We start from the raw sequence: 15,808 nt of genomic DNA, 5'->3' as shown, positions 1-15,808 counted from the left end.
CAGTTCTTCCTTTTGCCACAAATTTACTGCTTAAGAGTCACTCTTGGCTTTGTGGGTTATATGCAGTTTGGAAGTCTCAACAGGCTAGCAAGCTAGATAATGCATGTGAACCTCTAGGCACTACACAGAAATACTTATGGTTATTTTAAAGGTATAAACTTCAGCAGAATGAACTTACCCCTCCTTGTTGTGTACATGAACTCTGGGTTGAATTCTTGTGCACAGCTAATCTAAATCCAAGACTCCCCCAAAGCCTACAGTAACATTGTCAAACAGTGCCCAGTTCCTCAAGAGTCCCCAGAGTGGACCTGAACTGCTTAAGCAAACTGCACTTCTTAACAGAAATACCTGAACACTGAAAACCTAAGGTGTGATGAGAACAACAGGCAGCTTTAGAAGCAAATCTTACACGGGTGGGTGGGGGGTGTTTCAGCTTTACATTTCAATAACTTAACATATCTGGAGGCAGGAGCATGTGTGTGTATTTGTTTATTCATAATTCTGAATTGCCTTGGGATACCAAAAGTCATTCTAATTTAAGGTGATTTAACAAAATTGCTGGCCTCGCTTTTCAGAACATCCATTGATCCATTTGTTATTTCAATGGGCTACCATGTGTTAAAAGAAACATAACATGCACACATGTGTACAGGTTTCATAAAGTCTATTTCATTATTTGTGGGTACCGCATCCAACAGTTAAATACATTTAAATAATGTATTATGTAGTTACTGCACTAATGCAGAATTGAGAACTAGATAGAGAACCAATTTAACTAAAACCAGCTAACAAGGAACTGCCTAAATATTACAGCTCTTGTTCTAGGGCATCCCACTGAGGAGGGAAAAAAACCCCTCCAAGTCATACTGGAATTACATTTTTAAGGCCATATTCTTCCGCTATCCCATTTTCTGCAGCAGTTTTCGTCACGCCTTTAAGCCTCCAATTCCAGGCCAAGACCAAGTTTGTGTCCACCGGCATTGATGTTCTTCCCATCGACCAGGGCAGACAGCGTGAGCTTCACACCTGCAAAGAAAGCACAATTAAAAGCAGGCTCCATCACATTTAACTTTCCCCTTAGCAGATGCTGCTGCCCAAACCTGTCAGTCTATTCCTCCCCTTCAACCTCCCAGCCTCCCCTTTTTTGGCTGGTTTTTTTCTCTTTCCATCCCTTGCATCAGCCTGGAAGTTCCTTTCATTCATTCAAGGGGCATCCCGAGAGAGAGAGAAAAAAGCAAAACTTAGTATCGCTTTGAGGATACAAAAGAATTGTTTGAAAGAATGCCAGCTCTGCGGTTATCAATAAAATATTCCCTTGCCAACATATTTACTAAGCTCTACATGCTACTTAAGGGATGTGGTGGCTCAGTGGCTAAGACGTTGAGCTTGTCTATCAGAAAGGTCAATAGTTCAACGGTTCAAATCCCTAGAGCGAGTAACTGAGTGAGCTCCCATTACTTGTCCCAGCTTCTGCCAACCTAACAGTTCAAAAGCACGTAAAAAATGTTAAGTAGAAAAATAGGGACCACTTTGGTGGGAAGATAACAGCGTTTCGTGAGCCTTTGGTGTTTAGTCATACTGGCCACATGACCACAGAGACGTCTTTGGAAAGCGCTGGCTCTTTGGCTTTGAAACGGAGATGAACACCACCTCTAAAGCCGGAAATGACTAGCACGCATATCCAGGGGAACCTTTACCTTATATACTACTTGCTGAGGATCCTGGCAGATTATCCAAAAGAATTATGACCTCAATTCACTGAAGGAGGTATATGGGACTACGTGACCAAAATATTCAGGAGACTCGGTGTTGGCTTGTAAACATGACACAACCCCAAAAAAGTGAGGAGGAAGGGCCAAAACAAAGCAGCTGAAAAATGAAATGGGCTCTTTTACACAGTTTTACAAATTTCTGAGCATGAATTGGAGCACTTCAAATTCTAAATGTTTCATGAATCATTTATTAAAAATGCAAAATTTTGGGGAAACTCTGAAGCAATGGTATTTATTGATCTGTATGAAGGGGATGAGCCGTTTAGAAATGGGAATGTAAAATTTAAATTCTTGAAAAGGCAGAGACACAAATATTTGCAATATTTTCTTTGGTCTCTTTCACAGATATAAATACTCTTGCCAATATTTACCCCATTTTGGGGGCTCTGGGGTGTGGCAGGAAACAGATCCCTCCTCCTCTCAGTCAAGAGGAAACAAGGTACTGAGCAAGATACTTCAGAAGTCCTTTGTCTTCTAAAATAAAGCAAGATTCTCTAACAGAAGAAGGGCATTCCTGTTTTTTCAGCTGTGGGTTCTCCTGCAGAGCAACTTGCACAGAAATATAATGAACTAGAGCTGTAAATAATTTTTCTGCTGCGTAAGTTCTAGAAATCATCTCAGATAGCAAAAGCTAGGTAGCAATAAACCATTTTAATGGTTTTAGGTGTAAACATAGAAGGACATACAGAATAGAAAGCAAAAAGGTCCTAGAAGAAAAAATATCCACTCTGCTGGGTCTTCACACAATGATGGCCCAGTTTCTGGTAATAAACAGCCTGTCTTTTTAAATACAAGGAGACCCTTCAAACAGATGGATCAATATATAGTATATTTAAGTATGAGATGCATTTAACAAGCATATTAAGCCTACGTATAAGTTAACAGTTATTTCACCTCCACATTGGTTAGCATCTACATCCAGTTTGTCAGAGCTTCTTAGAACACAGAAATTAAAAGACTGTAATAGTGAAAAGTGCAGTCTTATTTTAGCAAATATTTACCTGGCCTCAGGGACTGGGTGTAGCCAATTCCAATTAGACTAGAGTTGTTCACTTTTGTCTGCAAAGCAAAGGACAAGCACAATAACATCTTTCGTTCAATTCTATCATATTTAAACTAACCTACAGAATTCAGGGCAAAGGTTGAAATTTACCATATTTGCAAGGCACACATATAACATCACACATATTTGCTTGTTTTAGATATGCATGAATGAAGATCTGGGTATTTACATCTCATAAACTTTGAGCCAGTTAAATACCATTCTTTATCAATTCCAGACAGTGTTATTCTTGGGCTTGTTAATAATATAATCTGGATTGGGCCAAAAACCTATTCTGAGATGTATGCGCTCAGGTTCCCATTCATTTCTATGGATATCTTTGTTCTTGTTAGCAGGAGAGTAGCATGCCTCGTGGTGTTTTATCAATGGGGGAGTTACTATTAGGTTGAAGCATGATTCTTCCCCTATTTATAGTAACATAAGTCACCAATGACGCCCTTAAAAGTCCTCAAGCAGGCTGACCAGCAAGCCACAAACATTCAAAGTTTCCAGGATAGAATTCCCAGGATGAAAATTTCTGCTTTTCCTCTGACTGTGCTTATCCTGTGGTTATGGGAATGGTTTAATCGTTTTCCAAAGCAAATTTTCTAAAACAGGAAATAGTTTGTGATATTTAGCTCCAAATGGGCAAAATATTCCATCCCCTAAACTCTCATTTTACATAGCTAGTAGTCCACTCTGAATGATTCAATCTAAAAATTAGCCAGTTTTTTTTAATTAAAGTCTTTGAATGCACAATGCAAACAAATGTAAGCAACAAACACCTCTTCTGCCTCCAAAAAGAGAGCTGAACCAAGCACAAAATAGTAGCCGATGGTTCCCACTTCAAAATACACCATAACTTTTCTTTTAAAAGAGAGTTCAAAACTCTGTTCATGTCCTTCCTCTACGTTTCCTTAAGTTGCTAATCGCAGGAGGGATGTGGTTTATGTTTGCTATTTGATTTAATAGCACACAATTAAAAAAGCCATTAACATAATGGCTCTTTGAAACAATGTAGATCAAAATAAACTTATTTGTCCCCAAAAAACGTTCAGGGGATGTTGTTCTAAATTCAGGAAGAAAGCCTTCAATCTTGACTTTATGTAACCTATGCTAATAGAACAAGACAGCCAAACTCTATAGCAGTGATGGCGAATTTTTTGTTATTGGGTGCCAAAAATGCAAGGGCGTATGCACAATAGCTTGCGTGCCAGCACCCATAATGCATGCGTGCACCCCCTCACGCGTGGCGCACTGCTTGTCTCCAAGCTGAGCTTGATATTTCCTCCAGAGGGCCTGGGGAGGCTGTTTTTGCCCACCCCAGCTCCAGGAAAGCCTCTGGAGCCTGGGAAGTGCAAAAGAATGGGTCCAATGGGTCAATCGGAAGTTCAGAAACAATCCGTTTCCAACATAAAGGGGCCTGGGAGAGGCCATTTTCGCCCTCACCAAGCTCCAGGAAAGCCTCTGGAGTCTGGGGAGGGCAAAAACAGCCTTCCCCAGACCTCCAGAAGGCCAAAAATCAGCTGGCGCGTGCTGGAGGTGACACCTCACGTGCCGGCAGATATGGCTCTGTGTGCCACATAGGTTCGCCATCACGGCTCTATACTGTATAAAGCAACCTTGAAATTCATCCTAACACCTGAACTGCAGAAGGAAATCCCAGATCCTCTCCTGACCCAACACCACCTGGCCACAATCGTAACTCTGCCTAATGTACAACCACTTCTGCTTCTTCTTTTGGACTCCAAGTCACAGGAGGAAAGCAGATACAATGGACTGCCAAAAAGACTGGTACCCCTGTTGCTCTGTAAAGGGAATGGGGAATTTGTGTTAAGTGTTCAACAGATGGTTGAACAGCACATGCCCAAGGCAGAGCCTGCAGATTTCTACCAGCCTGGCTAGCTAACTTGAATACTGTTCTCTAATTTCAGAGAGGAGGAGGGGACAGCTGAGATCCTGGTTTGGAAATAGTTACAGGCTGCAGTTTTGAAATGCTTCATAGAGTCAGGATAAACAGCCATAGGTTTTTGATGGCTAATCATCATGGCTGGCCCAAAATTCCTGACTCCTATATAAAACAGGAAAAATTATTTGCACAGCTAAAAATGGAGATGCAGACATTAAAAAAGCTCCTTTTCTATTGCTTGAATAGAAAAGTGTAAGTTTCTTACACCTTGAATTTACAATGGCAATCATGTATGTTTAATTTATATAAATTCAAAGGATAATGGCATACCTAAAGTGAGTCCATATGTCAGGAAATCTCAATTCAATGCTGCCACACACCCGATATTTAACCATTAATTTAATCAGACATCAATAGATGCATAGGGATTAACCATGTATACACACCATTCAAAAAAGACAATAAAAAGCTAACAACAAAAAACTAAAACACATCCTTTCCAGAAGCCTACACTCACATAAGTAGAGATTTATGCCAGACAATCAACTAGAAAATGCCACAATTAAGGAATCACACCCTCATCAATACTGACAGGGTGCAAGCTATTATATATGAACAAGGAGCAAACCCCACACTCACTAACCCTGAAGTTAGCTGAAGAATGAAACACGTAACTAAACTCAGTACCAAGGACCCTGCTTAACATTTAGATGTCACTTTTATTGGTGACTGAGATTTACCAAATGTTAGAAAGATGCACAAGTGCTTTGAACAGTCATGTTCGTAATCCACATTGATTATAATTTTAGAGAAATTCATGTTATTTCCACATGACAAATATTAAGCAGGTTCAGAGCAATGTTCTCTCAAATTTATTTTCAGTGTGCGCGGAAAAGTATAGTGTTTGAGCGGCACATTTTCATGCCTGAGCACCTGCTTTCTTTTCACATTTGTCACCCAAGACAACGAAATCAGTGTTATTTGAAACTCAAAGTTATGTTTATTCCAGGTACCCACTTAATTAAATGTGTTCTACAATATCAGTATCACTTATAATACTGCAAGTCTGCAATATTAAAATACTTGTATAATTTTCCTTTCCTCTGTGAGCTATTCGCAAGTTAGTGGAGAAGGTTTGTTGTGGGCCACAACCTCTGAAGGCAAGCTCTTCCATTGGTTGATTGTTTTCACTGTCAGAAAATTTTTCATTTCTCATTTATGGTATCTTAGGCTGAATCGCTCCTTGATCAGTTTCCATCCATTATTTCTTGTGTGACTTTCAGGTGCTTTGGAAAAAGGGTTGACCCTCTCCTCTCTGTGACAGTCCCTAAATATTGGAACACTGCTATCATGTCACCCTGGGCCTTCTTTTCTCTTGCTGCAACCGTTCTTCATATATTTTAGCCTCTAGTCCCCTAATCATCCTTGTTGCTCTTCTCTGCACTGTTTCTAGAGTCTCAACATCTTTTTTATAGTGTGATAGCCAAAACTGGATGCAGTATTCTAGGTGTGGCAGTCTTACTGAGGCTTTATAGAGTGGTATTAGTACCTCACATGATATTGATTGAATCCCCGTTAATGCAATTTAGGACTGCATTGGTGTTTTTGGCTGCTGCCCCCCCCCAAATAATAATATGGAAAATACTATTTTGATTATATGCAGGGCCCTGGTTATTAAAGTATTAAATGTCTGACTATTACTAGTTGTCACAACTATGAGACACATTCATATTTATCTATTTGACATTCTCAGGAATAAATCAGTTGATGAAGACAACCTTGCATTTTAACATTAAAAGCAGGACACATTCATACTATCTGTAATCTTCTGCCTATATTTTTCAGTGTTCAGCATTTGCTGAAGACACAATTGATAATGCAGAAGGCCCAAGGGAGGCCTCTGGGGATCGGGCTTCTGGCTGGTGGGAGACGTTGAAGGAGTGGGAGGGGGAAGGGACTGGTGCTGGTGGAGGAAGTGATGTGGCGGGGAGGAGAAAAACAAGCTCGGTGGGGCTGCGCGGATGCTGAACGCTGCGGAAGGACGGGGCTCTTTAACTCTCTCTCTCCTCTCAACAGTGACCTTGCCTGCCTTCTCGCGTCATCCCCTGCCGTCCTGCCTTCCGGGTCAGAAGGGGTGTGTTTGTGCCTATCTGTGTGTCTGTATGCTGTTGCTGCTCAACTTGTGAGTCACGAAAGGAGGAGCCAGGTAGCTCGCCTGCCCACGGTCCCAGTTTCTTTTTGCGCTTGGGCCTCTTGGTGGCGCTCTTCTCCAGAATGTTTACTGCCTGGCCTGGCTGTCCGAAGTGACATTACAAATCACTGCGCGGCAGTTGGAAACTGCTGCGCAGCGTTTTCTTGTCACCTGCGCAGCTTAGAGGGAACATTGGTTCAGAGCAGAGATAAGAAAATGAAGCAAGGAACTTTGTTTTACAAAATAATCCCAAATCATACAGAGGAGACAGATCTCCACCATCAAAAATCCAGAGCCAAGCCCACAGAAAAACCCACAATTGTTTGTAAAACCCCAAGGTTTCCAGATACTAAATCTATGATTCAGTCCTTGGGCTTTTAAAGCTTTGTATTCAAGTATCTCAAACTTACAAAGCAAGGTTGGGGAATTACACAAAATCAAGCACAAACCCTGGATGAGAAAGGCATACTGGCTACTTCACACCAGACTGGGATCTTTTCAATGTGAATTAAAGAGGAATCAATAAAGGAGAACATTTGTAGGTCAGGGTTGAAATGAGGAATTTAGCACAGGGGTTGCAATCAGTTTACTTACAGAAATGGATGCAGTAGGATCCAGCTGATATTTTGCTGCAATTCCAAAACGAGTGCTATTGGTGCCAGATACCCAGTTAAGATTTATGGCAGTTTCAAGGTTCTCGCTGACCTTCTGATAAATGGAGCCACCAAATTCTGACCCATCATTGCTGAAAAATATTTTAGCCACAAAAGGATATGATAAAAGAAAACAAATTCAAATGAAAGAGTACCCATAATTTCCCATTTACCATACTTTTCCCCCACTAAGCTTTGGAAAAAAAAAGATACTGACAGAATCTTTCCTAAGCAGTTTATAAAAGCTGTTTTGGAATATTAGTACAGTAATGCTAGTTTCCTAGAAAGTCCATATAGATATGTGTCAAATATAGATCTATATTGCGAGGTTTTGCCAGAAAAACTGACAACAACAAAATAACTGCACACAAACAAATGCAAACAGGATGGGATAGTAGTACTTTCTATAGTCTACACATATGTAAAACAGGAAAAAGAAGACGACTTTTCAAAGAAACAGCTCTGCAAACATTCATCTCATGATTATGTCAATGCCATGGACTTGTCCAAATATGTACAAATCCATAAAATGCATAATCATTGGGAGTAAAGCCCAAAGACATACCGTGTTTTTCCCAAAAAAAGGCCATGTTTTATTTTCTTTTGATCCCCGAAAAAACAGCTAGTCCTTCTTTTTGGAGGGTTCTAATTATTGACTCACCTCACAGCAGTGGCACTGACAGCCCCGCCCAACAGGAGCCTGCTGCTGACCCATTTTTCTTCTGCCACTTGCCACCACTCGCACACATCGCCTTGGCCCGTTTTGCTTTTTAGATGCCTGCCGGAAGGCAGCTGCAGCCAGTAACAGAGCTCCAGATACGGAGGGTGATGCATGTGAGTGGCGGCAAGCGGCAGAAGAGGCAGCCGCAGAAGAAGGCAAGGCCTGGTAAGTAAAGCAGCGCCACTCTCCCATCCCCATCCACCCTAGCTTATTTTTTACCTGGGTGCCTCACCCCACCACCTGCACCCCGGGGTGGGTGGGGCCTTAGAGCTAATTTTGTGGACAGGGCTTAATTTGATTGCATGCGCTCAAAAACATGATAGGGCTTCTTTTCAAGATGGGACGTCTTTTTGGAGAAACACGGTATATACACTAGAAATTAAATATAACAATGTTTTCCTTGTACAGAAAGTTATGAGCTCAACCTGTTAGTTTTTTAGGTAAAAATACCCTTATTTTCTGGAGGAACCCTTTACTCTTATCAAAGTAACTGAAATTGCTGTGTGCGTGTTTATTTGTCCAAATATAAAGGCTTCAACTGTTCAGGGGTTTCTATGCAGTGTATAAATATATCCATCAAATGAACAAATGTATAAAATTGGGCCAGAGTAACTTAAAAATATGAAGAATTCATAAAAATATGGTTCAATATTTAGGCCTTGACATTCACAAAAGCAAAATATCAATTTTAGTTTATTTCAAGGTTTGGTTACGATGACGTGGAAAACTGCAGTTTGCTACTTAATAGAGTTAAAGTGCCAACTGCAATTGATACTCCAATTTCTTTAAAATGTGTGTCATTTCTCTTTTTAAAAATCCAGAAGTGGTCCACAATAAAGCTTCAGTTTGAGATAAAAACTAAAGATCCCTTATAAAACCAAACCACACAACAGGATTTCCCATGCTTTATTTAGCTTCCCTGACTGACAGAAGGAAATCAGCCAACTTCTCTGTGTTTCTGGATAACACACGAGAACAGGGATTGTGATTTAATTCACTTAACTTACTAATTGTAATGTTGATCACTCTTTCTAATAATTAAGTATTCAGCAATTAACCCCCATGTACTATAGGAATACTCAAGATATCAGCTTCAGCAAACTGACCTTACTTCGCCAAGAGAAGAGGTTTAATTCTCTGGTTGTCTTTTGTGAATAGCAATATGGTTTAAACTTACACATTGGTATGCAATTGGAAATCTCCGGTCTTGTAACCCACAGAGAAGTTATTTCTTGTCAACTTGGATTTGGCACTATCAAAAGTCATCTGGTAACCAGCGAGCCAGCCCTCATAACCCAAGACAGCAGAACCATGGATGGCCGGTCCAGCAAAATCAAAGTCAACGTCACACCCAAGATTTATGCATTCACGCTTATAAGCAGATTTGATTTTGCCACTTTTCTTTCTGCAAAGAAAAAAAAATCTAAAGTAAGATTTATTTTCCCGTCTGATGTAAAATATCCACATCTTATTTTTAGCAGAGAAATAAGAAAAGGCCAGCTAGATCTCTTCTGAGTTGTGGACAAATAAGACAGAACTGCCATCAAAAATGCAATGGCGTCAATGTCCTTAAGGAACAAGAAGGAGGAAAAAAATGTTTGCTCAATGCCAGAACCTTGCTATGTCTACAGGAAAAAAATTAAAACTGAAGAGAGTTCCATCCAGTTGTCACAATCAATTGAGCAAGCTGGATCAAGCAAGTGATTCAGCGAACAAATCTAGACAAAACTGCACATCATTTATATAATATAAAAATAAATATGTACTATTTCTCTCCATAAGCCAGGCAGTACTAAAAACAAACAAAAAATGTGAATATAAGAATGATCCTGCACATTGACCCAAAATGTAGAAATCAAAGCAATTCAAACAGGCTTCTTTCCTTTTTCTTTTAAGCCAAGAAAAAATGCACCACTACATTTTATACCTACTTCTAGAAAAAGGAAACTGGGTATTTCCACTGGATGTAGACATTTTCAGGAGTTAACAATGTCAGCTATGCATGATAAGGCATCACTGTCTTGGATCAACTAGTTTCTGACATAATTCTATTTCCGCCTCAGAAAGCAGGCACTAAGCCATATAGCCACCCATTGTATGAACATGATTTTAACCCTGTCATAAATAACGAGCCACTAACATTCTTTTCAAATCTTCTTTTTCTCAGTTGCAGGTCTCCTACCTGGAATGTGTCAAGATAGAGTAAACAAGAGAACACTCACCCAGTGTTTGGCGAGAAAGTTGTATCAAATGTTAACTTCAAACCTTTGGCAATCTAGTTTAGGAGAGAGAAAAAGTTAGCTAGGAACTATCTGTATTTTCTCTGTAATTTCTCCTTAAATCTTCAAACATAAATTACCTGGTCTTCAATTGCCATTTCTGTTCCCAGAGTATTGTCTGTGTTCCATTTTTCTGTGAAAGTCACACCATATTCAGCCCACTTGTATTTGGTCTCCAAGCTTCCATTCACTTTCCCTGTATCTGTGTTTGATGAGCCAGATGTTGCGAATTCCTAGCAAAGCAAGAGACACAAAGGAAAAAGGAGACATATTTTACTAATAGTTCCGATTCAATTCCATTTTATTTCAGCATCTTTTATTACAATTCAGTAACCAATTTGGAACAATCAGGTACTCTATATTCAAATAATCCTGTCAAATGCAGAGCAGAAAAGAGTCAGGATGGGACCAAGGAGTCATGACTCTAAACCAGAGTTTGGCAGTTGAAGAATGAGCTCAGTAAAATCCTCAGGATCATCACGCTACATCTTTAACCGGTAATCTCTGGTTCATGTTTGAAATAAAATGTGATGTATTTTCCCCTACTTTTTAAAACAATGGTAATTTTTGGTCCGTATATGTAATGCAATGTGATTTATTTCGTCCAACAGAACTGTGGACAAATATCAGAAGTTTCTGAGGACATAGGCAACATGCAGGTTTAAAGCTTGTGCAAGCTCTTTCTTATAAAAAGCATTACTATACATCTGAATAGTCACTTTACAGAAGCTCAATTATATGGGGCCCAATTTAAAATTTATAATAGTAAAAATCAGTAACGATAAACATCCTGGCTTAAATTAAGATTCTCTCTCAACCATGAGTTGGAAAATAAGAAAAATGTTCCATAATCTATTACTGGATTGCTCTAACTGCAATTCAATTGGTGCCAATAACAATGCAGCTCATCCTCCAGATTTGTGAATATTTCAAATTATGACCAGCTTTAATTTGCCCCATTAGAACACTATTCAACTAAGATTAGTGCAGACTGGGAAATAATGAGATGAGATCCATAAAGGAGGATGAGAAATGGACCCAGAGCACACTTTCTGACACGACAGCATAGGTCAAGTAACATGATCTTTCCCTTTCATTTCCATCCATCTGGACTGTCTCATTCTAAAGGAAAATGGGGAGGGGAAGACCAAAAGAATACCCTGGGGAACTAATTTTAGTCTCTCGTATTCCTAGAGGTTTCTTGAAAGCTGCTTCTCATGTTTAAATTCTTCTGACTAGAGTTCAAGTGTCCCCTTTCAGGATAAAAGATAAATCTATTTACAACCTAGCCATTATTATTTGCTATTACAGTTAAGTACTTACTACTCCACTTGTGGATTTAGTTTTCACATCCAATTTCACCAGGCCAAAACCTTGACAAAATAAAATTGAAGTTAATACACCAATCTTTCAAATAATTAACACCGTAGCCAAGTATTAACTTTAGAAATTTCAGTATCGTCATTGGTTCACTACCGACATTGTAATGGAGCTCTGATTTTAGAGCTGTACACAGAAACACAAACACACAGATATTCTAACCAATAAATAGAAGATTTTTTTCTTTTCAACTTCAAAACTCCTTCCAATGTACAGGTGATACTCGAAAAATTAGAATATCTCCTGGTAGACGGCTGCATTGACCCTGGTCTTAATGAAGCACAGTGGTCCAAAGTCCTGTTGCTCAGTGGTCCAAAGTCCTTTTTTCTGATGAGAGCAACTTTTGCATCTCATTTGGAAACCAAGGACCCAGAGTATGGAGGAAGAATGGAGAGGCCAATCAAACACAGTAATCCCCACGGTCATTGAACCAGTTGATTTTGGAGCACTTCATGCTTCCTTCCGCAGACGAGCTTTATGGGGATGCTGACTTCATTTTCCAGCTGCCCACACTGCCAAAAGCACCAAAACCTGGTTCAATGACTGTGGGATTACTGTGCTTGATTGGCCAGCAAACTCGCCTGACCTGAACCCCATAGAGAATGGGGCATTGCCAAGAGAAAGATGAGATACATGAGACCGAACAATGCAGAAGAGCTGAAGCATCCTGGTCTTCCATAACACCTCAGCAGTTCCACAGGCTGATAGCTTCCATGCCTTGCCGCATTGAGACAGTAATTGCTGCAAAAGGGGCCCAAACCAAGTACTGAGTACATATGCATGCTTATACTTTTCAGAGGTCCGATATTGTTCTATGTACAATCCTTGTTTTATTGATTGCATGTGATATTCTAATTTTCTGAGATGGTGGATTTGGGGTTTTCATGAGCTGTACACCATAATCATCACAATTATGACAAATCACAGCTTGAACTATCTTGCTTTGCATGTAATGAGTTTTATCTCATATATTAGTTTCACCTTTTAAGTTGCATTACTGAAATAAATTAACTTTTGCACAATATTCTAATTTTTCACCTATAGCTAAGGGAATAAGCATTTCACTGCTATTTCTTTTTGAACTGGCAGACACATCTACAGTTTTAAGAGCGTTATCACCGACACTTGTAAAATGGGTGCAGAAGTTGTGGCTAGGCCCAAACTTATTTATAAGGAACTTGATGCATTATAAAAAAACTCCCTACTGTTATAACTTAAAGTTGTGCTTTTTTAATTGGGTAGCATACCCACCATTATATAGTTTAAGGGTGCCTGTGGGGCCTCCACAATATATGTATATTATGCATACTGTACATTGGCAGCATACCCATTTCCATTTATATATTTTAAATTAATTTTAAAGCAAAACAGATGAAGTAAGGATTCTGGCAAACACTGAGGAAGGTTTTCATGGGAATCAGATTACTTAATTCTTCTCTACCTGCTGACAGCTACCCTGTATAGACAGGCTAACATGCAGATGCAAATGCTTTTAATAGCCCAGTGAAGACAGCTGTCTCCACATTGCATCATTAAAAACACTTCCATTTAACAACAGATGTATATAAACTCTACCCCCAAAAAAGTCCCTCTAGGGCTCAATGATATTTGGAGATTTCTTTATCTTCCTCTCTTCTGTCAGGCTAAACATGTCATTCACATAGAGATCTTTGAACATTAGGAATCTCACTATCAATTTTTTTTAAGAGAAACAGATCAGTTTTCCATTCTCTGTGTACTACTTACACTATATTCAGGCAAATCATATTTAGTTCTTATTTGTTAAATTGTTGTGACATAAAGCAGCTGTAGAGTGCAACGAACTGAAAAATTCAAGTTCGATCTTCTGTCAAATGGTATTTGGATCTCAAATGCTACTTTTTCTTGTAACCAAATAACTGGCATCTTCCTCCTGCATTACAAGGGCCAAGAAAAATTGATGCCACTTTGCCTACTTCCACTTGGTAGTTCAAGAACCTCACCCCTCTCCTCCTTCAGTCAACACAAAAGGCAACCCCTGGGCCCACTAGCGGACTGTGAGTTGTGTGCAACCAAGCCGTGAAAACAGTGGGCGAGTGCGCATCCATTTGCATGAATGACTGGTGTGTGTGCACGCTACTCGCGCAGATGGAGAAATCCAACAACCCAGTTTTTCAGAACACTAAATTGCTACAATGTTAGGTTTCCTAAATTCCCACTGGTTGACTATTACAATCAAAATAATTTCTGTTTTCTTCTGATCCTGCATAGAACTTCTCTATTCTAAGAATGGCAAATGTTATTTTGAAGTAAAAAGGCAAAACAATCAATCTTTATCCAAAACATATTGAGCACATCAGTTATGAAAATTCAGTGGCAACTACAGAGAGAAAAAAGAACTGAGTAATATGGATTAGGGTTTATTGACAACAACAGCATAAAACCAGTATTATCTTAGGGTCAAGACAATTCTCTATTCAAATATTCTTCATAGACAAAGATGCATACCAAATCCTTTGTTGAAGATGTCTCGGGCAGACTTGCCAAGGTCCGCATAGGCTGGTGGAACAGCCATTGGCGCTATGGAAACATAATAATGAACAGGTTAATACTGCAAAAAAGAGAACAGACAGGACAATTATTTGTATGCTAATTCACAAACATTAGCCTACATATTTTAAAAAGAAAATTTGTTTCAGATGCAGCAAAATGGCCTTGTTAGTAGTCCAGCATCCTCTATTTTTCACTACTAGGAACTACAGATTAATATATTCAAACCAACATCCCGGATAATCAAGCCATACTTTTCCAGACCAATATGTTTGGGCATTTTTTTCAACTGCAAAGAAAGGCATATTTAGCTGGCTGAAGCTTTTTCCAGATCTTGAAAACAAATGCAGATTTATTCACATAATACCAGTGAAATCCAATATCCTCTTGACTTACAAAGTTTGTATAGTAAGAAATCTACTTTTTCACTCATGAATCTGAGCTATATAAAGAAGCAATAAAGAACATTTTAAATCACAGACAAATAAATTAGCTGCAATGTTATTAAACTTGCAATACAAGTCTAATGTTATATTTAGGATGCATATGTTTTAAGTACACATCTGTTCTTCAAATCCTAAAATGCAGATATTAAAACATTACTTCCCCACACATCATTTATTTTTAAGCACAACAACTTAAAATCAAGCTAATTGCTTTCTACTGAGCAACTAATAAGATTACACACAAATCAGCAAATTTCCCATTCCACAAGGAGTTTAAAATTCAGTTAATGTTTTGACCGATTCAATAGAAGAGAATATCTGTAGCTCAGGGTTGAACTATGGGATCCTTAGTGCTCTCTCAGCTTGGTTGATTCCTTGAACATTTCATTACCCAACTAGGTAACATCATCAATGAGAGCTAGCACTGATTATGTTACCTAGTTGGGTAATGAAATGCTCAAAAAATCAACCAAGCTCAAAGAGCATCAAGGATCCCACTGATACAAATTTAGAACAAACTCCAAACACCAAGGACAAAAATAGTTTAAAAAGAAATGTCCTCCAGTTCCAAGGGCTTACAACCAACTTAAATTCAGTTTAAATTCCAAAAGTGCTTTGGAGCACACCTTGGACTGGGAATATAGCTCCTGCCCACAACTTTTTAAAGTAGCCACATCTTCTTCAAGTATCATATAATTGTGGAAAGCAGCCATGGAATCCCAGGAAAAAACACCTTTTAATGAATGGCAGACAGGTATAATATTTATGTTCCTGCACTCTCCAAAGCACCTTTTTTTAACTATTTCCAAATCAACATATAGCCCTACAAATAATTTTGTGACATAACAATTCAACCTATACATCCACTTAGCAGTATTTATATTTT

General features: G+C 39.0%; 1 protein-coding gene across 1 annotated transcript in view; it reads right to left on the bottom strand.

Moving 5' to 3' along the window:
* Positions 1-472: 472 nt before the first annotated feature.
* The window catches only part of VDAC2 (voltage dependent anion channel 2), an 18,239-nt gene continuing 2,903 nt past the window's right edge, over positions 473-15,808 (bottom strand). The window contains exons 3-10 of the mRNA XM_014051599.2: positions 14,435-14,506; positions 11,891-11,940; positions 10,648-10,800; positions 10,511-10,563; positions 9,466-9,693; positions 7,509-7,659; positions 2,774-2,831; positions 473-1,026 (exon numbers count right to left, since the gene is read on the bottom strand). Of these exons, the coding sequence (XP_013907074.1) occupies positions 935-1,026; positions 2,774-2,831; positions 7,509-7,659; positions 9,466-9,693; positions 10,511-10,563; positions 10,648-10,800; positions 11,891-11,940; positions 14,435-14,506 (857 nt within the window). The 3' untranslated portion in view covers positions 473-934. The remainder of the gene's footprint in view (positions 1,027-2,773; positions 2,832-7,508; positions 7,660-9,465; positions 9,694-10,510; positions 10,564-10,647; positions 10,801-11,890; positions 11,941-14,434; positions 14,507-15,808) is intronic.

The sequence above is a fragment of the Thamnophis sirtalis genome, unplaced genomic scaffold, assembly GCF_051295495.1.
Source record: "Thamnophis sirtalis isolate CommonGarterSnake01/CBP01778 unplaced genomic scaffold, rThaSir2_p1.2 scaffold_15, whole genome shotgun sequence".
NCBI classification, from domain to species: Eukaryota; Metazoa; Chordata; class Lepidosauria; order Squamata; family Natricidae; genus Thamnophis; species Thamnophis sirtalis.
The sequence above is the reverse complement of the archived record's forward strand: the minus strand, read 5'-3'. Positions and strand labels throughout refer to the sequence as shown.